The sequence below is a fragment of the Fulvia fulva genome, chromosome 5 (assembly GCF_020509005.1).
Source record: "Fulvia fulva chromosome 5, complete sequence".
Taxonomy (NCBI): Eukaryota; Fungi; Ascomycota; class Dothideomycetes; order Mycosphaerellales; family Mycosphaerellaceae; genus Fulvia; species Fulvia fulva.
The window spans coordinates 1,097,928-1,123,088 of record NC_063016.1 but is presented as its reverse complement, the minus strand read 5'-3'; the positions used below and the strand labels follow the sequence as shown (position 1 = coordinate 1,123,088).

Sequence of the window (25,161 nt, the reverse complement as noted above, 5' to 3'; positions counted from 1 at the left end):
CAGGCAACCGAAGGAGATGGCGCCCGATCGAGCTTCAGATGTGTTCGTGCCATGGTCCAGCACGTCACATTCGACACGATGCCGAGGCCAAGCATCTTCGGTATTGACATATGAATGGGGATTGCAGTGGAACGGAGCAACAGACTGGCCGCGACTGCCTGCCTCCTGGTTGTTATCGCTCGTGATCGCATCCTTCCTCGCACAAACGACGGTGTTGCAGGGCGGCCATAAAGTATTGATGGGCGACTCCATCAAGTGTGAAGCTTCTCCACTGTGAGTCTGTGATACGGCATGACGGCAACATCCGCCGCCAAGAAACAGCACTCGATTTTTGGAAAGACCACCTCGAAGTGTTCACGTTCGGATTTCCAGCAAACGCAACCACACCTTTCGTCAACCACACAATACCGCAAAGATGACGAAGCGCACCAAGAAGGTCGGAATCACCGGTAAATACGGCACACGGTATGCACTCTCCATGGACATCGGAGCCCCCAGCGCATCTCGAGGACGAGGACGAGAATGAGGAAGAGGAGCAGATGAAGGGCTGGTCAGCCGTCTCTTCATCTGAATGAGACGATGGACGAAGGGCGACGAGACGCCAGAGTCCAATGGATACAGTTCTGACGAGTATAACAGTTACGGTGCTTCGCTCCGCAAGCAAGTCAAGAAGATCGAAATCTCCCAGCACGCCCGATACACATGCACATTCTGCGGAAAGGTCTCTGTCAAGCGTAACGCCGTTGGTATCTGGGACTGCAGATCGTGTGGAAAGACTGTTGCCGGTGGAGCCTACACTGTATCGTATGTCTGGGACTGCACGAGAAAAGGATATGGTGGAACACTAACCAGTATCGATCTATAGGACACCAGCTGCTGCTGCAACACGCTCGACTATCCGTCGTCTGCGCGAGATCGCCGAGGTCTAAGGTGGCATTTTCGCATTGGGAGGCTTCTACGGCGTTACTGCGCTCAAGCTGGAAATGGACACAGCAGAAGAGCAGGTTTCTTAGCGACATGCACGAATGAAAGTCTCGCAAACGAACGAACTATCGTCTCCCTTTCTTCCACCTTCCCTATATACCGGCCGACGCAGCGATGGCAATGAGCTTTCACGAGCCTTCGGACCAAGACTGCAGGCCATAGTGCTACACCAACGAACGATTGACACCACGTGCGTCTTTGCCGCCGAAATGCCGACACAACGTTGCAAGCAATTATGAATGACTGGACATTTCCTGCGCATGGTCAACTGACTCACCGCAACTGCATTTCAGCACGCGATGACACGAGAAAATATCGTGCCTGCTGATTGATGAAGCAGGGACGCCACGATTGGTAACTTGGTCACGAGAATGCGGCCCAGCCCGCTCTCTTTTAATATCTCTCTCCGCAGTTACCGATCTTCCCTTCTTTCAACTCACCAAACTCGAAACAACCAAACTCATGAATATAATTCACCACACACTTCACAAGACTCCCTCGAGCTCAACACAACATGGCAGACACATGCATTGTCTGTTTAGGCGACCTGCGCACCACTGTGGACGGGGATCCACCGCCGGATGCTCCCGCTGCACCAGCTGATGATGCTGGCGAGGACAGCGACGCCAAGCAAGCCTCGATATATAACGCCCAAAGGTATATACCCGAACCGCTTTGAACGAAATCCCACCTTCCTGTCTTGACGGCTGTACCGTGCTGGAGGTCCTCCATCCTACCCTCCGCGTCACCACCTCGGTGCTACTGCGCCATGCTTCCTATCTTGGACGGCTTGAACATCTACAAGATATTCGCCGAATGAGCCTGGAAGGTGAGGCGTTCCCAAAGCTTGCACTTTGATGTGAAGCGACTGGAGGCCTCCAGTATGGGCTGTGCACATGATCCATGCTAACTCCTCACAGTAACATAGAGACGGACGAAGAAGCCATCGCTCATCTTCTACCCTGCAAGCACGACCTGCACAATTCGTGCTTAAAGCCTTGGGTTGAGCGCGCCAACAGCTGCCCAATATGTCGGACTGTGTTCAACATGGTCGAAGTCAGCAGGACGGTGGGTGGTCAAGTCATCGACAGCTATGCTGTGATGGACAAGTCGCAAGAGGCGGAGGTCGACCCTACAATGGTGGTTGATGACGAGCTATTTGCCGTGGAGCTGGTCGAGCCGTGTCTGATATGCGAGGTCCCAACCGACGGTCTTGGGGCCATGTATTGCGACGGGTGTGATCGAAGCGTACACATCTTCTGCGCCGGCTTCGATGCAGACGTACCGGAAGTCTGGTACTGCGAGAGCTGCCTCGGACACCTTGAGGCTGACGCGGATCTTCTTGGCCTCGCGTCTGCTGCTGGAAGAGGACGAAGACGTCGCATAGCGAACGGCAACGGTCGTGGGACTGGTGGCCGGCCGCGTCATCGCCGTAACGACGACGCGATGTGGGCCCGAGTGTGGCAAGAGGTCAACAGACGTCTTGATATGGACCTTGATTTCCCGTATGACGAAGAGCCTGCGGAGACGCGAACAGAAGAACAACGACGAGAATTCGAGCGATGGCAGGCCAGGTTCAATATCGCAGACCGACAGGGCGCATCGAATCGGCTTCGCGGCATTGCACAGGCCCGGATCAATGGACGGCGCATAGTGCCAGCGACACCAGAATCTCAGGAAGAACTTCGTGCCTGGAACGCCTTTGATAAGGCACGCGAGTCACACGAAGAGGAACCAGCCAACACGAGACGTCGCAAGCGTAGACGCACAGACTCGCCTGCGTCACCACGCGAATCAGAGCAGCCGTCTGCACAACCAGAACTGAAGCGTCCACGTCTACGCCGTCCACGAAATGCGGCACCCGAACAACCAGAATCTTCTGCTGCCGCAGCTCGCAGAAATGGCGAAGATCACACTTTTCTATCGTCTCTGCTTCGTGAGGTTGAGAACAAGGCCACATCTGCATCCTCTCCTGCTGCGTCCGATTACGTGTGCGGTCAGTTCTCGCCACGAAACTCCTCTCCTGTACGGTCGCCGGCCTCCTCGGAAGATGGCACACCACCCGCGGCCACCACTCCACCTCCACACAGGCCACTGTCACCTCCTCTTTCCTCACAAATCATGCCTGCAACCTCGCCCTTGGCTCAAATATTCTCGCCTTTCTCGCCCGCCGTTTCGAGGCTAGACTTGGACCAACCTCCAACTGGCGCACAACATCGTGGCCGAAGGCGACACGCGCGTGAAGCCTCTTTGGAGGATACGGACGAGGTCGCCCACGGCAGACACTCTTCCTCCTCGCCCTCGAGAGCGCTCTCTTACTCTGCCAAGGAAGAGATCCAGCGCATGGTCAAGCTGTCGCTCGGAGCGAGATATCGTGAAAAGGAAGTGACCAAGGACCAATACACCGACATCAACAGAGATGTCAGCAGGAAGATGTACGATCTGGTTGGAGACGCATCGGCGCTGATGGATCAGGAGTCGCGAGCAAAATGGCAGCAAGTCGCTAATGACGAAGTACAGAAGGCAATAGATGCGCTACCTACCACGCCTTCTGTCGAGGACCATGCAGGTGAACAGGAGTGAAAGGGTACTGTGGGATTCATCGACTTTTAGCGCGGCGTTGGGAAGACAGCATCATGACATGGCGTCCTCATGAAGCGAAGCGACGACAGCAGCAGTCTTGTAGATACCCATACTGCGCAACGATGTGAATGGCGCTGCTACGGGGAGCGAGCTGTATGAGTGTCCTCTGTTTTGGTAGCACGACATGTGTTTGCTACAACAGCCTCCGTGCTACATGTCGTCGCAATCAGGCGACACGAGCGCGTCGCGATAGTGTTTTGGAACTACGAATACTGCATGGCCGTTGCTATGGAGCTCGCATCACAACCCTGTCTGACCCGCGTGATTATCTGGCACGTTGACCTTGGCTTGGGGAAAGGCTCTGATGATCGACCGCAATGAGAACTCACTAGCTTTGAGCAAACGCTCAGAGTGCTAGAGCGTCTGCTACTAATACCACGCCCAGTGGAACCAGAACCCTATGGACCTCAACGACAGCAGTGGCCATTGCAATGCCTGACGAAGTAGGTGATGCAGTCTAACAACTCAACGACGATGCAGGAAGCTTCTCAAAGCCGGCCGTGACCAGAATTTCGCCACTTCCCAACTCCTCGACGTCGGCAATCGTCGTGACTGTCGGAGAGGCTGTTGTCGTAGTCCCAAGACCCTGCCAAACCATGGACCCTTCTGTGCAGACCTTGGAGCTGAAAGTGTTCGATGTCCCGTACAGCTCGCATGCGCGGCTGAAGGTGACTGTCGATGTTGACCCGTTGCCAGACGCTGTCCGAGTTTCACCGACCGTTTTGAATGTGACCTCGTAATGATTGTATTTGAATGTTGCTCCTGCCTGGGACTAATGTCAGCATGATAGCAAGAGCCTGGAGATGGCCAATCACGTTAAGTAGCGTCACGTTACTGGACGTGGCCGCTATTACGCTCTGGTCAGACCATGTGAGGGTTGTGCCTCCACAGGCATCCGCTTCGATAACTGATGCGGGATAATTGGCCACCGTGACACCGCCGTAGACCGTGATGTTGTGCGCGGTGGATGAAGTGGTGTTGTTGGCTGCAATCACGATGCCCATGAGGGTCGTGGCCAAGAGGAGGGACTTCATCTCGACTACTTGACTACGGAATGATGAAGTCGAGGATTAATGCCGCTGGGGATCGCTGCGGCCTTCTATTATATGGTGTTCGTTGCACACTGTTTCAGGCTGCGGGTAGTGTTTGCTGCCATCTATCTATGGAGATGCCGCGCCACCATGGCCGTACAGCTGCAACGAAGCGCTTGGATGCTCTTGCCGTGATCAGACAGCACAGCGGTAATGCAATCCAGCAGCGTCTTCTGCCTGCGCTCCAACGATTGAAGGTCTGTGGTCGGTGTAGAACGTGGTGCTAGCGCTTGGGCATGGATTCTATGTCTCTCCTGGCAAACGCGCCACACTGTATCACTGCTTCGTAGGCTAGAGCTGCTCCTTCGGCCCTGGCGTAGTGCAGACTTCCAGGCTCGGAGGAAGTTGCCAGGCGCCGGCAGTCACCGGGATCGGCGTGAACGGCAATGTGCTCGAGAGCGTTCGAGTGGACATGATTGTCGTCGATAGGCGCCCAAGCTTCGCCCACCAGTGATGATAGCTGTGCAAATGGCCTGCGTGAACAAATCGACCGGTCCTTGGAGATCGCAGGTTCTGCTGCCCTCGTGTACACTCGTCACGGCGCTCGTGTCGGCGTCGTGAAAGATGAGCTGAGCAGAATACGACATCTCGTAAGCTGTAGGCTGGAGAGTGAAGATGACCTGCGCCATTCATCAGATGCGACCTTGAACTCTTTCCCTGAGACGACTTACCTTTGCATTCTTTTGCTCGGTCGCGCTGTTGTGCCTTTGCAAGGGTCTGCATCGATGATAGAAGCAGCTATACCAGCTGTTGCTACCATGTCAGGGACTCTGACATATTGTGTTGGCGTAGGTTTGCCCGTCGCAGTCATGGCAAGGACAAGTAGGCGCACGGGAAGGACTCGAAGCAGCATCCTGGTTAGAATCCGCACTGTAGCAATCGACCGAGTGGGCAAGAACAATTTCCTGGGCAGAGCCTGCTTTATGCGTGGTGGTAGTGACAAATTGCGGGAACGTCGTCCAGTCTACTTGATAGCTGGTGTAGCACGTGTGTAACATAGACGTTTCCGAGCAGGCAGCACAGCAGCGCGTGGAGACAGCACATACCGAAGCGTTGCCAGTGAGTGTTGGCTCGCCATCGAGGGTTCGATGCAACTACATCGCTACCTGTTATACGCAGCTTCTGAAACATGTGTGTCGATGACCGTGTGGGAGGGCAGCAGACTGCCGTCCTCAGCCTGGGCTGCAATCTCCTTGACGGGGTCGCCAAGGCATCAATCATCGACGCGTCCCGCGAATTTGGTGCTAGGGTCAATCATGCGGCATCTGGGAGTTCGAAAGAAGTCAACATTGTTCAAGACACTAGTACTTCGATAATGGTTGCAGGGTAGGAAACCTTCTCCCAAGTACCCGCACGAGACCCGAGACGATGACATGCCACTGCTGCCACGGACTGGAGTAACAGCTTTCGATCTCCATGTAGCTAGCTCTTAACAGTCTGACCTCAGGGAAGCCACCGCGTCTAACGATAGACAAGAGCGAGTACAATATTGTCATGCCAAGCACAAAGAAGAGGAGCCAATCCGCGGTGTTAGGGATCCTATACGACGGAGCTGCAGAGGATGCTTGTTGAATAGGTGTTACGAAAGCCACGGAAGAGGACCTCGCTGTAGAATTGCTGGTAGTCGTGCTTGTAAGTATTGCGACTAGGCTTGACGACGATGCGGTGGAAGTAGACAACGTAAGTGTGGTAGTCGTTGATAAGACTGGAGCCGTCGATGAAGATGAAGATGCAGCTAAGTCAGTAGAGAGAGCCGTGGTGGATGAAGTCGAGGCAGAGGATTTAGGAGTCACCTGGGATGAAGTGATGGTAGTGGATGTGGGTGCTTGGTCTGTCTTCGTTGTCTTGGTAGTCGCATCGCAGGCAGCATCTGTCGCGATCCGAGTGTCAGCTTCGTTTGTTACAGAGATGATTTCGTTGTCAAGAAGGTGACTTACCCGCAACATCACAACCGTGCAGCTCATCACCGCAACCAGCTTCCCTCGCTCCAGAGCAGCCTTCCACAGCAGAATCATCGCGAAAGCAAGCAGCCGAGCTACTCGAGCTCACATCGTGACATGAAACGCCGTCAGGGCACTCAGTGTACTGCGGGCCATATTGACTGGCGCAAGAAGGCGTGTCGCTCGAGCCATCCTCGGAGTTGCTGCACATCTCGATACCGTAGTCTTCGTCTCCAGGTAGGTAGCAGTCCATTCCCGAACCAGGGCAGAACTGATATCCTGGGCCAAAGCATGTTACGCAATTACCGCGGCATTGGCGCTTTGCAAGATCGTGGGAGAAGATGAGGTGTTTTGCAACGTCGAGGGTGTTGTGGAGGGCTTGGATTGAGCCATTCGGTCCGCCAAAGGTCCGCCGACATTCCGTGAGTGCTGCCGCAACGATGAGGAGCGTGAGGTGTTGCTTCATGGTGGAGGTCGAGGCGTGGACTTGTGAAAGGCTGGATGAAGTGAGCGTGCTAATTGCCCATGTACTTCCCGAAGGCTCGTAACGAATGTGCTACATCTTTATATCGCCGAGATACTGATTTTGACAAGTTCCTTTGAGACTAGTCCGCCGGTTCGTGCGCACAGCTATTGATTGGCGTGCGGAAGGCTGATGAGACACAGTCTGGGAAGCTGCAGGATGCTCTACGAAAGAGTTCCCGCCACCTCTTTCCTACCCTCAGCCAAATGTCGGAGGAGCTGCACGTGGCCGGCCCTCCCTCAGACTTTCCAAGCTGGTCATATAGCAGACTGTAAAGCGAATGTCTGGCTGTGCTCTGTTTGTCAGAGCATAGCGGTCGACGCGAGCTGTGCTGTGAAGGAGTGCGACATGATCCAGCCACGTCTGAGTGCCTATCATTGTCCATCCTGAGGTCCAATCTTGACAGTAATTGTGTGGGACTCCGACGACCGACACACACTGTTCCCGCACCAGCCAAAGCTCATTGTGTCATCTCCACTCCGCTGTATCGTACTCCGGATCTTGAGCCACGCTCCTAGGGTTCTGGCGGCAATATTGCTCAATGTCGCGGCACCGGTCTAGCCAAATCAATCCTTGGTCTCGCTTTGAGGCGAGATACTGAACGATCTCTTCCATGGCCTTGAATCGAGCTGTCGTGTTTGTCAAGAACGGATGGAAAAGCAAAGACAGGAACTGGCCATCCTCGATCGCGTTGTCAATTTCTTTTTTGTAGCTCGTGACAAGTTGATGTTCGGTCATGACAGTCTCCTGCATACCCTTCATCTTTCGAAGTCCCGAGAATTGGTCCATGAAGTAAGTGGCATCCACTATGCTGATTAGCTTTCCTCTTCGCAGCTCGCTACTTTCGTAACATACCTGTCCGCCACCTGAACGGCAGAATGACCATGCTATCTTTTGGATTCTGACCGCCTACTGGCACAATAGCTGCCTTCTCCGCAGCAGGACTGATATAGCCCAAGCCATACTCCCGACACAATGCTATTGTCCGATTGCCATGAATCTGGCCGCCTGGAGGCCGAAACCCTCGATATGGCAGCACCTTGCCTCGTCCCGTGCCAGCACAAAAGCCTGACAGCCCATTCTCTCCGAAGCTACGGTCGAAGTTAGCCCGTTCCTCGTCTTCGTCGAGCTTGCTCCATGCTTCGTGCTGCCACGCATGCCACGCAACTTCGTGACCAGCTTTCGCAAGCTGATTAGCAATAAATTCAGGATAGTGTTTCAAGTTCCACGATTCGATGAAATATGTTACGTGGATGTCATATTTCTTTAGCAATGCCAGGATCTTGGGTAAGACTTCTGTTACAGAGTAGTGCTTCCCGACAAGCTCATCTTTTGGCCATAATCCTCGGTTCAGATCGGCGGCTTCGCCCATGTTGTCCAAGGTCAAAGCTATGGCAGTCTTGGTGTCGGCAGGCCATGTGAATGGCACAGCAGTGCCACCGAGTCTAGTCATGGTGTGTCTCGATGCTGTTGATGATGTTTCGTGGTTGAGAAACTCCAGCTCCAGCGATTGAGTTGAGGGAGGGGCATTCGGGACGATCGCTGACTAAGTCAATGTTGGCATGCCTGCAAGAACTTTGACACATGTCAAGAACTTCATTCATTCAGTCGCCGCTAGCAGTTGGCATCCACATGAGCATACATGACTCCAAATACTGGCGGAGGTCGTGACTATGTCGAGCCACATGACCGCTTGAGGCGACCGGTTGCAGATCTGCGTCATCTGTCACAGCGGCGCATCGCTGCTCATAATACAACAAGCCTGTAATGTACGGCGAAGGAGGGCTGTTCCCATGGTGATGGGAGAAAAGTACATAGGCCGCGATGTCGAGGCTCGTTAAGTAGACGCGAACTTTACGAGGCAGGGAATTAGACATGGATTACAAAGCAGCACTAGTCTCCTTCTGGCCGAGCCAAGAAGCACTTTTCACGGCGATAGTACCGTCGGGAAATGGCCAGTGCTGGACTTTGATGTGCTGGGCTGCAAAAGGCGATATACTATGGCATCCAGTCGTCTCTGTTGGGGGGAGCCGAAAATCATTAGCATCAATGATCAAAAATGTTCGATTCTGCCGTGTTGACCGTCTGGCATGCGATTATTGATGTAGTTCAAGCACGACATATACAAAGGCTACGCCCTGAGACCTCAAATATGACGAGCTGCTGTGGCTGCCCCGTACTATTTCTAGTGTCCAGATCACAGCTCCAAAGCCGCTGGTACGCCCTCGCATAGCACTGAGGGTCACCGCCAGCGTAGGGAGATTGCGGCAATATGGTGCCTAGTAACCCCTTATGCATCAAAGAGCTTGGGAAATGTTCGCGAGACACTTGCGATCTTTGATGACAATCTGGCTCGATGAAACCGAGTGCCCACTGTGAGCGGTAGTCGAAAGCACAGTAATTGTGGTCGGACATAAAATTTGTGTAATCTGGTATCATTGCTCTTGTTGCCTGGAATAACGGTCCAAGGTCTTCGTAGTTGTTCGTGCAATCATGTGATAAGGACTGAGTCGAGACGCGAGACCGGCTCCGCAGACTGGCATGTCTCGGATGGTTTCTGAGGGCGTTGTTGGGTGTAGAGGATGGTGGTGAGCATTGGGGACATGTCGTTGACCTCGGGAGTTGTGCCTTCTCACGGGATGGTGTCGGCAGAGTGCGGCCCGCGTGCACGTGCTCACCTACCCCCACTGCTCCAGTCTCACTCTCGTGAGTCGTGCCGCCCCCATCTTGATCTCTTTCCAATCACGCCTCACAACAATGCGCTATCAGAACGTGTCGTTGCCTCCATGATGTGTTCTCGGTTCAATATACGGGGGAAACTTTGCCAGCATGAACCGAGAACGAGTCCATCACCTCCTACCTGCGCCGATCCCTGAGCCAGACACAGTCCTCCAGATACGCGCGGGTAAGATCAAGAGACTCGGCAAAGAGCAGTCAGGCATCTTCAAAGAACCATGCCAAGGCCCAGTCTTCGTCGGCAGCACTGGCATCGTGGGTGATGAACACAGCTATGCTAGCCATGGCGGTGTTCAGTAAGTGGAAACGGGAGAAGGCCTTCCGATCGTCTGTCTGAAATGTGGCCGTCTCTGATCCCGCAAGGCTTTGATATGGCACGGTGTGAGTACAGCTAACGCTCCCTGTCTGGATAGTCGCGCAGTTCACCAGTATGCTCTGAGCAACTATGCAAAGTGGCGGGACGAGATTCCAGAAAAAGCTCATCTCTTTGAACCAGGTGCCTTCGGCGAAAATCTAACGTCGGAGTCGCTCAACGAAGACAACGTCTGCCTTGGTGATGTCTACACCATCGGTGACGAGGCCGGCATTACCGTAGAAGTCAGCGAGCCACGCAACCCATGCTATAAGCTCGACATCCGATTCCAATGGACTAACGCTCTGAAGCGCATCCAGCGCACAGGTTGTGTGGGTTGGAATATGCGTGTACTGAAGTCTGGCTACTTAAAGCCAGGAGACAAGATGACGTTGATCGAGCGCCGTTTTCCGAAGTGGTCGATCATGAACGTGCAGAGGGTCTTGCATGGCAGGGAGGTTGAAAGGTCACTTCTTGAGGAGCTGAGCAATATGGATGTGTTGTCACCTTATTTCCATAACCTCGCTTTGAAAAGACTGGACCACGCCATGAGGACGTACCGCCTCGTCGATGCGGTTCTGGTTACGCTCCGAGTCAGGCAGCTGACATTCCAGGCTGTCCACCACATCAATGATGGAAACACAGACTTCCCACCCCACGCCTATGCCTCCATCAAGTTCGGCCCTAGCCGCAGCATCTCAAGGCCATATTCCATCGTGTCAGGTGACCTTAACAAGTTCACACTCGGTGTCGCGCTGGACGACATGTCGCAGAGCCGTCCCGAATTCCTGCACGCGATGAAACTTGGTGAAGAGATCGACATGGCGCCTGGCATCGATCTTGAAGCTAGCAGGAAGCTAGCTCACTTTGACGATGAAGAGATTGATCAGCGTGTAGTAACCATCGGCGGGATCGGAGTTACGTCTGTGCTCAGCCTGCTACACAGATGGGACCGAGTGGGCCTGTCGTATCAGATTCATTACGCCGAACGAAGTTTTCGAGATGCTGCGTATCTCGACTGGTTGCCACGAGAACGGACGACCGTCTATGCTAAGTCGGAAGGGCAAAGAATGGACATCCAAGCGATCGTCCCAGGCAAAAACACCAACGAACGGCATAATGCTGCCATCTTCTGCTGCGGCCCCCAGCGTCTCATGGCAGCATGTGAGCAGCGAACCCGACAGCTCGGCTATCCGTCTCATCTGGTGCATTTCGAAAGCTTCTCCACTTTCAAGCGATGGCCTTGGGCCCCCTTTCGCGGTGGATATCGAGGATACCTACACCGACCGAAAGGAGACTTTGCAGGTTTCTTCGGGGAAGACGCTGTTACGTGTGCTGAATGATGCTGGCTTCGATGTGATGTCGAGCTGTCAGACTGGTAGCTGTGGAGCGTGTAAAGTCTCTCTTTTTCGTGGTAAGGTGGAGCATAAGACTAAGACTCTGGATGACGAGGAGTGTAGGGTTGCTATGTTGGCTTGTGTTGATCGTGGCGTGGGTAAGATTGCTATTGAGATTGATTGAAGAAAGCCCGGAGACGACCACTTCGCCTCGATCCGAAGGAAAGTGATAGAGACTGGGATCAAGTAGTGTGGTCCATCACTCAATACTCTAAAATGATACACCTTGACCTATTTACGCTTTATTCAATCATAACATCCTGCCAGTCCCACTTAGTTGACTTTAACGTGGGTGCCAGCAGCTGGCGCACCGTTATTGGCAGCCATCGACTGCTTATCAACCATATTGTTAGCAGCACGCAGACTAGCATCCTTCGCCATGCCATTGTGTTCGCCATTGAAACTCAGCCCCGCAATACCATCATATCCCTCCACACCAGTAGCTTTCTCCAGCCTTGTGGCGAGATCATTCGACACCTCGCGGAAAATCGCAATCTGTCTCTTAATAATCTCCTCCTTCGTGCAGTTACTCATGTGACCAGAGACGTTGTTGATGAAACGCTCACGCGCACCATCATCCCAGACACGCTCCCAAAGGGCGCGAGGGGCATTGAAGTCCTCAGGCCGGATCTCAGACAAGAACGTCACAGCGTCGCCGACGAAGTGGCCGTGTGTCTTGTCGAGGTTCACAGTTCGCTTCCGGAACTGGTTGGGCTGGATGGAGCTGAGGTATGCTGGTCGCGAGCCCTGATTGAGGTACGCCATGGCGCCGTCACGCTGGAAGTTGGCGATCCTGTAGGGTACGCGGGGGGCGTTGACGGGGAGTTGCTGGTAGTTGACGCCGATGCGGTGGCGGTGGGTGTCCGGGTAGGAGAAGAGGCGGGATTGGAGGACGGGGTCTGCTGAGGGTTCGATGCCTGGGGGCATGTGGGCGGGGTTGAAGGCGATTTGCTCAATCTCCGCGAAGTAGTTCTTGACGTTTTCGTTCAGGAAGAACTCGCCGACTTTGCGGCGGGGAAATTGCTTTTGGGGCCAGACGTGGGTCAAGTCGAATACGTTAATCTTCTGTGTCTCCCACAGGTCCTCGGCTTCCTTTGGTGTCATGGTCTGGAATTCAACGTCCCAGCCTGGGTAATCGCCCTTTTCGATTGCCTGGTATAGATCCTTCTGGGCGTAATCTGGCGAATAGTTCGCAGAGTCCTCCTGTGTGATGAAGTCGGTTCCTTGCTTGGATTTCATGTGCATCTAAGAATTGTCAGCCCTGGTCATTGAAAGACGATGTTTGATCTGAACGTACCTGTGCATAGACCCAATCGCCCTTCTTGTTGACGAGCTTCAAAGTGTGGCCGGCATAGCCATGCATCTTACGCCAACCGTCTGGGATACCTCGGTCACCCATGAGAATCATGACTTGGTGAACGGATTCTGGATTCTGGCTCAGGTAGTCCCAGAACATAGTCGAATCGTCGGCGTGAGTCAGGTGCGACTGTGGGTCGCGCTTCTGTGTGTGAATGAAGTGAGGGAACTTCGCCGGATCTCGGAGGAAGAAGACGGGGGTGTTGTTCGCTACCATGTCCCAGTTGCCCTCCTCAGTACGGAACTTGACTGAGAAGCCACGAGGATCGCGAGCGCAATCATGAGAACCAGACTCGCCACCGACTGTGGAGAAGCGGACAGAGATGGGGCACTTCTTGCCAGCCTGAAAGATGTCTGCTAAGCAGAGGTCGTCCAGAGGGTCGGTGGTCTGGTAGTAGCCATGGGCGCCTCCACCCTTTGCGTGAACGACTCGTTCTGGGATTCGTTCGCGATCGAAATGGGAGAGCAGGTCTACCAAGTGGAAATCTTGGAGAAGCAGAGGGCCATTGTCACCGACTCGCTGTGCCTCGTAGGGATGGGCTATCGGCACTCCGTTGCTCGTGCAGTAGACAGTGTCCTCAGCAGAGGCATTCCTGTCATCGTTGTAGTCGCGGTGGATATCGCCGGTCGTGCGGCCGTCCGCTGAGTGTGCTGTTGCTGACGGTGCCATGTTGTCTGTATGAAGATGTGTGGCGTGCATTTGGAGAAGGGGACTTGGAGTATATCAACAGAGGGACGTCTCGCGTATGGAATCCTTCCCGCTGATCGTGGAGCTACAGTATCGTGCACTCCCGGCCTGCACCGGTCGTTTTGTAGAGCGGGATGAGCATCGTGTAGCTGCTTGCCATCGACCAATCTATGATTCATGAAGTCGTTGATTGGCTCAGTGGGCCATGGTACTTGTGCCGCGTCAACAGATCTGCTACGATGTGTGGATGTGATGCCAAGGATGATGCGTGTCGAGCGCATACAGTCCTGGGCATACTTTTTACAACCCCTGTTCCTCCACCTTTCCTCATTAGGAAGGATGTATCCACTGCTTGGCGTAGCTCACCACCTGGTGTGTCCTCCATTGTTGGCTATTACTGCCTCGCAGCGTTATCGCATACTCTTGCATATACGTTGTATGTCCTCAGGTGTGAGCTTGGCCCATTCTTGATAGTGAGATTGAAGGTAGCAACACCTTCTGAGATGGACATGGATAGCCGGAAGGGGTTAGCGTAAATACAGGGGCTGTAAAAACTATGCCCAGGACTGTAGATGCAGAGCAATGCCAATGACAGAGCGGATGACATAGTCGCCACCGGACTATGGACAGTCTGAGACTCTGACAGAGCCTCCAAACTCTATGACCCACAAGCTTCAGTTGACGTGAGACTGTTTTGATTCGACAGGAGTGAAGTCCGCTCTGTCTCCAATCTTGCCACCAATCAACATCCTAGGTGCCTAGAGCACCACGTGAGCACCAAACACCCTTTATGTATTGGCTTTGGTACATTGTGTGAAACTCCATCTTACTGTAATCGACTTTCCGTCAGCGACCCTCGAAGCTTGTCGTCTCAAACCCGACGCAGCGCTCCACCGTGGTAAGCAAGAACGTGCGCGCGCTCAGCTGCTGCCACATCTTCACACACATCTCAAATCCCGCTCCGGTTGCAGCTGATCCTGCGACTATGTCCCAACTTTTAACACACAGCATATCAAGTACCATCTCCGCAACACCCACTCAACCCAACAGCTTCGTCAAGCTGACTTCATGAAATATGCCTCTGTTCAGCGCTCTGCCAATCGACATACGGCTTATCGTGTACCAATACTTCGAGCTCCACTGCCGCGACGATACCTGGACCACGTCTTCAGCCTCTCGGCCAGCGATCCGCAGGTTCGATGGACTCACGCTGTTCAACCTATTTCAAGCGGATCCTTCACTATGGACGGACCTTGATCTGCTCAACACAATAGTCCTTCGTGGCTACATCAAGTACGAAAATGCATGCATCCCGACCTATCCGGCCCTGATTGCTATCCGCAAGGTTCTGGAGAGTCCTGCTCTACATCCAAAGATCGCAACGGACGTACGCAAATGGGGTACCTTCGGTATCAGGACTCTCCTGGAGAAGGTGCAAAGCAAGCCATCAAAATGACCATAGCTGTCGATGAACCGATCGAGTGGCTTCTTCATCGGGAGCTTGCTATGACAGCGAGGGCTACACGAGTCAAGGGTGGAAGCCTGCTTGTGCTTGTGCATCGCCCTGGTCCCCAGCTGGAACTTCTAGGGAGGTTATTCTATGCACATAGCAGCGATGCACAAGCTGTGGAGCAGACACAATCAGAAGTCGTCGTCTACGAGTACGAGCGACACGTGGCCGCTATGCGGAAAGAGTGTGTCGCCTGTGGTTTCGAACTCCAGAACCCGGGCAATCACATAGCGATACATGGAGCCTCGTCACGGAATGGCGTAGGGACCATCGTTCGGCAAGGTGGCCCGCTTCGATCCATTTGAGCGGGCGACGCTGTCAGCAACGATGGGCGAAAGGTACTTGAATCATAATGGTATTGTTGAGTCCTCGCGAAGCGCAATCTGAAGAGGAAAGGCAAAGACCAAGGCAGGAACGGTGCGCACGACACACGTGGACACATTAGAGTCGTGGTAAGCAACTCAATCTCAGCCATCACTCCGACTCTCGTAGGGCGTCGCACTGGACAGCTCGCGCGTAGTGATTACTGATAGCATAGGGCAAGCGCCAGCTTGTTCTCTGCCTGTCAAAGCCGCCTATAAAGTCTGCAGTGCGACGCACTCTATCGTCTACATCATCAATCAACAATGAACGACCTCACACGAAAGAGAATCTGGGTCTTCGACAACATGCGAGCCAGAAGCCACGTCTTCTTCCGACTCTTCTCTCAACACCCCCAGCTTCACCAGATCTACCATCCATACCTCCCAGCTAGCATCGGAGCTTGCCAGTATCACGACAAACCACGCCACTCAGCAGCACGAACTGAAGAGCTGGCACGATGGCGAGAAGCGGGAATTTGGCTACGCGACAACTACTCCGACTGCGAAGAACGCTTGAGGAGAGAAATCGACGAAACCGAAGTCCATGGCACGATCGTGTTCGGTAATGAACACCTGACGTTCTGCTTGCAGCACGACATCATGACAGGTCTCCTGCGACGGGAAGGTATCGACATCCCAAAAACTCAACCGTATTGCCCGACGACCTCTTCACCAGCCTCACGCCTATCCTCGTCATCCGCCATCCAGCTCTCGTAGTACCAAGCATGTACCAAGCCTTACTGGAAACCCAAATCGGCTGTGCGATTGGCATCGAGGACGAAAGTTTCCTGACTACCGTAACGTTAGCATTCAGCAGGATGATGTTCGACTTCGACCGTGAGCGCAAAGGGCAGCACATCATCGTGGTCGATGGGGATGATACTGTCTGGCGGTACGATGAGAAAATTCACAATATCTGTACAAGACTTGGGATTGATCCGTCTTGGGTTGTGGATCATGGGTGGGAGCCGGTTTCGGATGAGGAGTTTGAGAGGCCGGGGTTGCGGATGCAGATGGCGCGTGGTTTGCTGAAGGGTTTCCAGCAGACGACGGGGGTGAAGAGGCCGGGTGGGGAGAGGCAGGTTGTTGATTTGGATGTTGAGCAGGTCAAGTGGAGTGAGAAATATGGTGAGGCGGTGGCGAAGCAGCTCAGACGTAGAGTCGATGATGAGATGGCGGATTGGGAGTATTTAGTGCAGTTCAAGATCTAGATGTCTCATGACGTGCTACTGATGACAACACTGGCTGCATTACATGTAACCACCACCGCACCTTCCACCCCTTCATTCCCTCTTCCGCCCCTCCCCCTCAACAACCCCCACCCTCCCAAACACCCCCATAACAGCCGCCCACCGATTCACATGCAAAAACAAACTCACCCCAACATTCCCCCAAACCATATCATTCCACCCGCTCGGATTAACAAAGTACTCATACCCCACGCCCCGATACGTAGCATAAACATGCCCCAAATCCGCAAACGCCACCGCGATCAAATACCACTTCGTCGTGGTGGAATTGGTGGTCCAGCAGCATATCAGCGACATGGGAGCGAGCAGGAGTAACACGTTGAGGAGTTGGAGCGTGAGGGCTTCGGCTTGGGGCGTGAAGGTGGTTGTTGGTGGGAGGGTGGGGTTGGGGGCTTGGGAGGTGAAGAAGTGGAGGGGGGAGGTTAGGCCGGTGATGTAGGCCCATATTCTGTAGAGGATGTTACAATGTGGATTCAATGATGAATGTTATGAGGTACTGCTCCTTACAGTAGAGCTGGCTCGATCACGCCGAAGAGGATGAGGGGATAGGTTGGGAGGCAGGAGTAGGGCATGGTGCGAGAGGGTATTGAGGCGATGCTGGGTTCCTTCTGGTGATTTATTGATCTTGATGTTCAAACGTGTGACTGTTGTTTGTGCTATGAAGGTTGAGGTGGGAAGGTGTCGTGCACACGGGCCATCGGTCTCGGCACGATTCCGAGACGGTTGGGATCAGGATGGGAGGCAGACATGGATCGTAGCAATCGTGCATTTTTCACTGTGTAAATGGGAACATGCAGATAATGTAGAAGGTATAGGCTGCCATTCCTTGTTGATCAGTATAAGTGACACCCTCTCCTCTTGGGCTACCAAGAAATTCGCTCTTGAAGGCCGATGGTCTTGACTTCGAAATCGTGCTCAATGTACGAGAGTCAAGTCGCATTCATTTGATGTCGTACTCATCCACCTCATAATCATACCATTCATGTCGTGCCACCTATTGTATCATACAAGCCTTAAACCTTTTGCGGCCCTTTTCCACAGCATTGCGGCCCACTTTCACCGCGCGACGAAGTCCATGTCGCAGATGTGGGCAACGACAGCTCCCCTATGCCATCGGACTGCCATCCTCCATATCCTCATCATAGTCCGACGTGTAGTAGCCGTCGGACACCTCAACCGACTCCGCTCGCGTATTACCACGCAAGACTATCTCGTCTTCAAGACTCCAATCTCCAAGCACATCCTCCTCTAGCTGCGCCCATGCGGTCCAAGCGCGCTGGGCTTCGTCGATCCAGATCTGTAACTTCATTGAAACGGGATCGTCGGCGTCTTCTTCTTCTTCTTCAGCGTCTGCTCGAAGCTTGGTCGCCTCATCGCATAAGTCGTGTAGATGCTGGACCGCCGTCCTGCCGATTGCAATCGTTGGCTCGTACCTGGCTCGAGCGTACTCTTTGCTGTAAGCTTGCTTGAGAACGCCACAGTTTTCCGTCACCATGTTCATAGCAAACTGTGCGCGTGCTGCGTCGCAGTCCTCGTCGTCCGAGATCGCAGGTCCGGTAAAGATTTCCTGCATCAGGAAATCTCGGGTGCCTCTGCGGACAGTACCCTTGCTGTGCATGGTCAACATATTACGAAGCCAGATCTTGGTGCTCTGAAGGATCGCAACGGATGCAAGACTGTAGGCGTCCTTGATGCGGTTGAGGAATTCTTCTTCCGACTCTGCCCACTCGATGAGAGTAGTGCCGAGAGCGTTGCAGGCTGGAAGGGCTCTCTCGAGCGGCAGATCGCATGAGAGATAGTGCAGGACCATACTCATTACTGCAGGAAACGACTCCTCCTCTTGTGCAATGAAGCCGAGGAGGCTGCTTTCCACCATATCCATAGTCTGCGGTGGTAGTGCCTCACAGAGCAGTGACAGTAGTCTGCCAGGTGATGAAGTCGTCCAGTCGTTTGGCTTATTGGCGTGGCGCGCAGCGTACATCCAGTAGAACACCTCTGGATTGCCGTGCTTCACCAGCATATCCAGCTCGTCTGTGTACAATGACACGCCAGAATCGCTGCTCCCGATCGCCCTTTTACGTGCCTTCTCCAATTCGAGCTGGGCGCTGATCACAATGTGCACGAAGTCGTACAAAGCCGACACCATGTTAGGATGGGTAGTGAAGTGATGCCACAGGCCCGGATTGTGTTTTTGCCGCCGTATATTGGCGGGTAGCATCAGGAGGTGCACGGCCCAGGTGTAGTAACCTTCGCCGAGTATAAAGGCCATCTCTTCAGCGCCAAGGTTGGCTAGATCAATCGCAAAGTTGATGTAATCGGCTTCCACCCCCAGGCTGAGATTCGAGTGGATCATGTTGGAGTGGATGTTGACGGCTTGGCGTAGACCAGACTGGTAAGCTGTGGTATCACATTGTTTAAGTGCTGTCAAGCATGCCACAACCAGCTCGTAGGTCGTCGTTCGCACGATCCTCTTCTCATGCAAGATCATCTTGCTGAACCAAGGTGTGTCGTCGATAATTTGGTTCAAGAAATAGCCTGCGAAGATCGCCTGCTCAGAGACGAGCTTCTTGAGACTTGGCACCAATGTGTTCAGCTTCTTCCAAGACACCGGCTGACAAACAACCACGCGTTTATAGTACGTCGCAACAAGAAGGTTCATTGCCTGTATCACACGGAAATCAGGACTGCTGTTCACCAAGTCGTTCGCCGTTGCACCAGTAGGTCCTTCGCGGGAGGAGATGCTAGTGTCCGACGGAGAAGAGCCCCAAGTGGTATATTGGCCAAAGTTCTCCATTGCCCATGCGAGGAAGGAAGCAAAATCATCGTCAAAGAGCTGAGCGATCCGCTGATGCCAAGTGTTGTTTTTGCACAATTCCTCCTCCAAGGCAGGAGGTAGACTGACCCTCGCTGGCATAGGGTCCATACAGGAGTAGTCTGAGACTGGTGTTGCAATCGCGACCTGCTCTTCCAGAGATGTCTTTCGCTGGTAGAAGAGGACATAGGCACTGTCCTGGCGCGGCTTGCCATCAAAGCCCAGTCCACCGCCAAAGCATTCCTCTTGTACCTCAGATAGGCCATTCTTGACTGTGTCAGCTGTCGAGTCGTTCAGTCTCAGCCACTTGCGAGAATCTGGTGATGCTGTGTTTCGCACAAGCGTATAAGACCAGTAGTGGCCGCTGGTCAGCGTACCCCAGTGAACGATGACCCCTACCAGCTCGAAGATGTCCTCGTCTTTCTTAGCTTCTGGATCTTCAAGCTGGGCTCGAGTATACTTGCCCAGGTCGATGGACTGAGGGAACTCAAATCTGCCATTCTCTTTGGACGCATCTCCACCAAACATAGCTTCGAAGCTGAAGCGCTTCAGGCAGAACGTGACATTGTCGGGCAGATCCTCGATGCAGCTGCGCTTCATGGCGTCGACTAGCCGGCCATCAGTGCTGGGATCGCATGCCGAGCATCGATACCGGTTCTGACCCTCCATCTGTTCGCCTTGAATGTAGGCTTCCAAACTGCTGGCCAGATCTTTCTGATTGGTGACGACAATAGGGATGTCGACAAACTCTTCGAGCCTGGATGAGACATGACCACAAGCGCCCTTGACCTGCGAAACAAGATTGCCGGTGTAGAAGCGCGCCAGCTGAGCCTTGTAGTCTGCACTCGGCATATCTGCCTCGAGTCTCGACAAGAAGTTTTCATAGAATGTGTGAACGTCCTCTTGAATCCACACATCGATGTCTAGAAGCTTTGCGAGATGGGCTACATCGATCGAGGTAAAGTATCCATCTTGCATGTTAGCGAACAGTCTGCTGACTGCGGCTAACACTGTCTCCTGCGATCCGCCTGGGAGTGGTATGCTGAAGATGAATTTGCGAAACTTTGTGTTCGCGAACAATTGCTGGAGGAGGGAATTCATGTAGCAGGTATTGCGAAGGTTGGGCAAGCCGCTGGGCTCGGTTGCCGCCCTGAGAAACTTGTCTCTGCCAGGATAGGTGGCAGCAGGATCGTTGCCAGTCTCTTGTAACGCGCTGAATGCTCTGTCGATGATGCCATAGATGTCCTCTTCCGACTCACAGGTGGCCTTGACGAGGCGGAAAGCGACACTTCGTGACTGCTCGTCCAGGAGCGCTTGCCAACACGAGCCGTCTTTGTTCGGAAAGAGAAGCTGCGTGAACACTTGCAGAGCGAAGCCTTCGAGCGCAAGTGGCTTCTTGGCACTTCGCACTACTTGAATAGATTCGAGAAGTAGCTGTAGCAGACCTGCCATTGCTGCGTCTTTTTGAGGAAAGTTTGGCGTCTCTGTATGTCGATACTGCCATAGGGCTGTCACCAGCTCCTGCATGGTGTCGCGGGCTCCCTCCTCATCCGCTGGCAAGGTCGTGTCGGCGTGGAGTATGTTCGTGGCCAGCTGGAAGAACGCTGCATTGCGACCCTGAGGGCTCAGTGCGTCCGGAACAAGCCCAAGTAAGACCTTGAGGTAGAAGCTTGCGCCACCCTCACTGGTGGCGAAGGACTCTTTACAGAAGGTTTCGATCATGGTACTCACCTTGCCAAGGAGTTCCGCGTTTGTGCTCAGTAACAACTGACGATGAAGATCCACAGTGCGCGAGTCGGCCACAAAGCTATCCCAGATCTCAGGCTGTTGTTGAAAGGCATGCAATAGCGCCTTGTAGACTTGTTCGGCCAAGTCACTCTGCTTGGTGTGCAGTTCCACTGCGCGAAAACACATATCGAGCATGCGTGTCACCAGTCGGTCAGGCTCTTGCGTAATCTTAACGTCGACTGTTGTCTCCGCCCGTTCTTGCAAGAAGCAGACTAGGCAGTCTAAAACCGTTGTGGTGATCTGGGGATCGAGCATCTGGTTCCAGGCCATTACTACAGCGATGAGTATCCGCGTACCACGCATGAAGAATGTCTGATCCACGACGCCGATGTTGGCAAAGTCAAGGAGATGCGTCTTGAGTACGTGAGCAGTCATCATGATTCGCCACTTGCTAGAGATGGGACAGATCTCGTTAAGCTCTGTCTGCGGCGAGGTGACCCTGTCGCGTGTCTCGTCTGGTGGTCGAATCTGCTTGAGCAGATCATATGTTCGACGCGCAATCTCGCTTGTTCCGACGAGCAGAGCTTCGATCCGCTTGTAGTGGCTCATGATTGTTTGTTCAACGGTACCTACCGGTTTCATCAGCCTGTTAATATCGCTCTGAATTGTGTACTTGGGGCAGATCTGCAGCACACCTGAGCTTTGCAGGCCGATACTCGACAAAGTCTCATCAGCCTGCTTGGTCAGGTCCACAAGCTTGCCACCCAAGATCAGTCGGTGCTCGTATGCGCCTGTCAATGCAGGAAGACGGTCTGCAAGTGCCCGCAGCTTGGTGGTCTTCGATCTGGACGAATGGTACTGCTCTGGCTCATTTTTACCGCCCCAATAAACCTCGATCAGGAAATGTACCTTATTCTCGGCGCTGTTTGGGTCCAAATCGAGCTTGGAGTTTTTGTTGGTCTTCACGCGTGCAGGATACTTTGCACTCGCCTGAAGCACAGCATCCAACAAGTCCAGCTGCCGACAAGCGAGCTGCTGCGATGCTGCGCCAGGCTTTCCGGACGTGGCGAGTACACGCTCGATCTGTCGCTCCGTGAATTTTGACTGGAGCTCCACCGGACGGATGCCTTTCGGCAGCGGCACATCAGGGTTGCACAGTATCCCTCGGATTGTATCAGTCGCTGCTTGCCGCACACGATCGTCGCCACTGCTCTCGGCACAATGAACCAGTTTCGCCCATACGGGGGAGCCCAGCATTTCATATTCGTCTTTTGGGCTGCCGAGGGATGCGCCCAAGAGGGCTACCAGCCGTGGGGTCGTGTGTGTCAATGATACTTCACTGGCTAGATTGCTGATGAAGTGTTTGAAAAGCAAACGGACCACCCTCGAGGGTTGAGGAGTCCCTTTGACGACGTTCGACAAGTATGTCCATGCAAGATCTCTCGCCGTGTTGTCCAACGCCAGATCTCCAACCACAATGTCGAACAGTAGCTGCGCTATTTCCACTGCCCAGGTCTCGTGTGCAAGAGTCATGAGGTGCAGAATCATGATTAACCTGGCGATGATCGATAGACGGGTCGAATTGCGGTCCTCCAACGCACGGCGATCTTCCACGAAATGACCTAACTCCTTAATCGCAGTCGGGACTGACAACATCCCCAGTAGGTCTTGAGTGTCGTCCGGGGACAACGTGATCTTGCTCAGCATGGAGTTTAGAATCGTCACCGCGGCTGTCGCATCTCCTCCAGAAGCGCCATATCTTTGTATGCAACGTGCGAAGATCTGATGTCGATCGCCGGTGGTATAGTCAGGCCCCATGAACCGCAAAAGTTCGTGAGTTGCAACGCGGCGAAGCTGCTTCGACACGGGGTCTTCAGATGTCGCGTCGAGACCCATCATGAGATCGATACTGACGAAAGCCGTCTTCAGGCGGTTCTCACCTTCGAGAGGCCCGTTCGCCGTCTTTGAAACCGTAGAGAAGAGATCGCTCAGTGCTGCGATCATGTCGTTGCTCAGCTTTGAGCGTGCTGTAAGCGAAAACTGTTCCACCAAGTACAGCAGATGATCGATGTCGAGCAAGCCGCTGATCCCGTGGAGCACACTCCACGAGGCCTTCACCTTCTCGACCTCGACACTTTCGGTACACGCCTGCCAGATGACATCTGTTTCCTGGTTGGTATAATTGTTGATGGCGGCAAGAAACCCGACAATGTCGCGACTGTAGTTGATAAGACTCGAGTGCGAGTTTGGACCAAAGATGAATCGAATGACCTCATGGCAGCGCAGGAATCGAGCAATGTAGACCAAGACAGGATGCTCTAGCCCTTGTGGAGAATCACGATATTGCGTGTATATCTTGGGCAGGCGTGTGTTCAACTCGCTGATGCCATAGTTGCAGAAGTCCATGATATCGCTGTGGAGTAGTCTGTTCATCTGTTGTAGCCACGATGCGGTGCTCATGAGAGATCTCTGTACTTCGACGTCGCTGTCGCTCAAGTCGACCAGCTGTTGCACCAGTGCTCCACCATCGGTCCGCTGTGGGAAAAGCGCGTCGTCGTCACTCCTGGTGTATGTTGTGTAGATATCGATCGTCGCTTCCGTATCGGCAGAGGCCAAGAGCTGGGACAGAAGCTTTTCCGATAAGCTAATGCTCAATTCGTGGAGTCTGACAGGCAGAGCTTGCTTTTTCCGATTGCATGTGACTGGTAGAACATCTTCGTGTAGTGTCTTCAGCACTGCACGGATGTGATCGGGCTTGTCCACCTGAAGCTTGTCTTGCACGTGGAGAATGGCGCTTACTGCCTCCCAAGCCTGCTCGTCCCACGCACTGTCGATCAGTTGCTTGTTGTATTTAGTGAGCTTTCGCAGTAGTGTGACCAGTCTGTCAGTGGCGCCTTGAAAGCCCAAGAACTGCTGTTCGCGGATCTTCCGCGACGCGACTGGCCTAAAGTCGAAGTCCTTAAAGTGACTGAACACGCCCGCATTGTACCCGGCAAGACTCTGGCCAAGTATGCGGATGAACCAGAGTAGACTGTTGCGCTGAGGCCCTTCTCTGATACTGCCAGAGTCCCGTCTGGTCGATATGGACTCCATCAATGAAGGCAAGATCTCAAGTACGTTGAGACACATGTCGTTGATGTTCTGCATGAAATCGTTGATGTGCTGGAGCATTTCAGCTTTGCAACGCTTGTCCTCCAGAATGTGCTTCTCGAATAGCGTATGCCGAGCTAAGATGCGAAAGCACACTTCGCCAAGCTTGTCGAAGAAGTCTTGTTCGTCGATATACTTCGTGCGGCCAAGATCCGGCAATGCTTGAGCTTGTGTGACATGGTTGCCGAGTGCTGTTGCAAGAACAGCGAAGAAAGCAGGATCCATATGTGTGTTCGGTGTTGCCAGATGGCCTCGTAACCACTCGATCTGCTGTGGGGCAGTCATGTCGTTGGCAGGCGAGAGTAGGAATATGTCGCTGAAAGGCGCCAGCGGCCCGCCGTCCAGGTCGTCGTGGAGCTCAATAGCATTCGCAAGACTACTGCCATCCTCCTCCATTGGTACTTCTTCGATCAGAATGTCGTCTTTAGTGGATAGTGGCGATGTCTCATCGGCTTCCTCGCTAAGGCGTTGCCGTTTGCGCGTGAGATCAGGATTCGCGTCGGCGACAGCGTCGCGCACGTAATCAGCGTTTGCGGCAGGCATGCTGTGCAAATGTGACGGTCACGAAGTTTGTGGTAGCATGCCCGCTGCAGTCGGAACAATGGGCGATTTATTGATTCGTCTTGAGCTTGTGAAGAA

At 53.5% G+C, this 25,161-nt stretch overlaps 11 protein-coding genes across 11 annotated transcripts; 5 read left to right on the top strand and 6 right to left on the bottom strand.

Annotated features, from left to right (window-relative positions):
* Positions 1-415: 415 nt before the first annotated feature.
* CLAFUR5_05666 (60S ribosomal protein L43) lies at positions 416-929 on the top strand (the record flags this gene model as incomplete). The annotated part of the gene is made up of 3 exons (XM_047904814.1): positions 416-465; positions 640-804; positions 866-929. The coding sequence occupies 3 exons, from the start codon at positions 416-418 to the stop codon at positions 927-929; spliced, it is 279 nt and encodes a 92-aa protein (XP_047761698.1).
* Positions 930-1,498: 569 nt separating this feature from the next.
* Positions 1,499-3,567, top strand: CLAFUR5_05665 (PHD and RING finger domain-containing protein; the record flags this gene model as incomplete). Its single annotated transcript, XM_047904813.1, has 2 exons — positions 1,499-1,641; positions 1,905-3,567. The coding sequence occupies 2 exons, from the start codon at positions 1,499-1,501 to the stop codon at positions 3,565-3,567; spliced, it is 1,806 nt and encodes a 601-aa protein (XP_047761695.1).
* Positions 3,568-4,084: 517 nt separating this feature from the next.
* On the bottom strand, positions 4,085-4,661 carry CLAFUR5_05664 (uncharacterized protein; the record flags this gene model as incomplete). Its single annotated transcript, XM_047904812.1, has 2 exons — positions 4,085-4,393; positions 4,443-4,661. The coding sequence occupies 2 exons, from the start codon at positions 4,659-4,661 to the stop codon at positions 4,085-4,087; spliced, it is 528 nt and encodes a 175-aa protein (XP_047761696.1).
* A 1,839-nt stretch (positions 4,662-6,500) lies between these two features.
* Positions 6,501-7,124, bottom strand: CLAFUR5_05663 (uncharacterized protein; the record flags this gene model as incomplete). The annotated part of the gene is made up of 2 exons (XM_047904811.1): positions 6,501-6,511; positions 6,656-7,124. The coding sequence occupies 2 exons, from the start codon at positions 7,122-7,124 to the stop codon at positions 6,501-6,503; spliced, it is 480 nt and encodes a 159-aa protein (XP_047761686.1).
* A 525-nt stretch (positions 7,125-7,649) lies between these two features.
* Positions 7,650-8,634, bottom strand: CLAFUR5_05662 (uncharacterized protein; the record flags this gene model as incomplete). Its single annotated transcript, XM_047904810.1, has 2 exons — positions 7,650-7,987; positions 8,037-8,634. The coding sequence occupies 2 exons, from the start codon at positions 8,632-8,634 to the stop codon at positions 7,650-7,652; spliced, it is 936 nt and encodes a 311-aa protein (XP_047761692.1).
* Positions 8,635-10,010: 1,376 nt separating this feature from the next.
* Positions 10,011-11,612, top strand: CLAFUR5_05661 (uncharacterized protein; the record flags this gene model as incomplete). Its single annotated transcript, XM_047904809.1, has 2 exons — positions 10,011-10,213; positions 10,331-11,612. The coding sequence occupies 2 exons, from the start codon at positions 10,011-10,013 to the stop codon at positions 11,610-11,612; spliced, it is 1,485 nt and encodes a 494-aa protein (XP_047761679.1).
* Positions 11,613-11,939: 327 nt separating this feature from the next.
* CLAFUR5_05660 (Catalase) lies at positions 11,940-13,722 on the bottom strand (the record flags this gene model as incomplete). Its single annotated transcript, XM_047904808.1, has 2 exons — positions 11,940-12,911; positions 12,964-13,722. The coding sequence occupies 2 exons, from the start codon at positions 13,720-13,722 to the stop codon at positions 11,940-11,942; spliced, it is 1,731 nt and encodes a 576-aa protein (XP_047762462.1).
* Positions 13,723-14,785: 1,063 nt separating this feature from the next.
* On the top strand, positions 14,786-15,166 carry CLAFUR5_05659 (uncharacterized protein; the record flags this gene model as incomplete). Its single annotated transcript, XM_047904807.1, has 1 exon — positions 14,786-15,166. The coding sequence occupies one exon, from the start codon at positions 14,786-14,788 to the stop codon at positions 15,164-15,166; it is 381 nt and encodes a 126-aa protein (XP_047762078.1).
* Positions 15,167-16,307: 1,141 nt separating this feature from the next.
* CLAFUR5_05658 (uncharacterized protein) lies at positions 16,308-16,793 on the top strand (the record flags this gene model as incomplete). Its single annotated transcript, XM_047904806.1, has 1 exon — positions 16,308-16,793. One exon carries the CDS (start codon positions 16,308-16,310, stop codon positions 16,791-16,793), a length of 486 nt encoding a protein of 161 aa, XP_047762077.1.
* A 72-nt stretch (positions 16,794-16,865) lies between these two features.
* CLAFUR5_05657 (uncharacterized protein) lies at positions 16,866-17,404 on the bottom strand (the record flags this gene model as incomplete). The annotated part of the gene is made up of 2 exons (XM_047904805.1): positions 16,866-17,280; positions 17,340-17,404. The coding sequence occupies 2 exons, from the start codon at positions 17,402-17,404 to the stop codon at positions 16,866-16,868; spliced, it is 480 nt and encodes a 159-aa protein (XP_047762087.1).
* Positions 17,405-17,937: 533 nt separating this feature from the next.
* Positions 17,938-25,065, bottom strand: CLAFUR5_05656 (Ubiquitin carboxyl-terminal hydrolase puf; the record flags this gene model as incomplete). The annotated part of the gene is made up of 1 exon (XM_047904804.1): positions 17,938-25,065. The coding sequence occupies one exon, from the start codon at positions 25,063-25,065 to the stop codon at positions 17,938-17,940; it is 7,128 nt and encodes a 2,375-aa protein (XP_047762086.1).
* Positions 25,066-25,161: the final 96 nt, after the last annotated feature.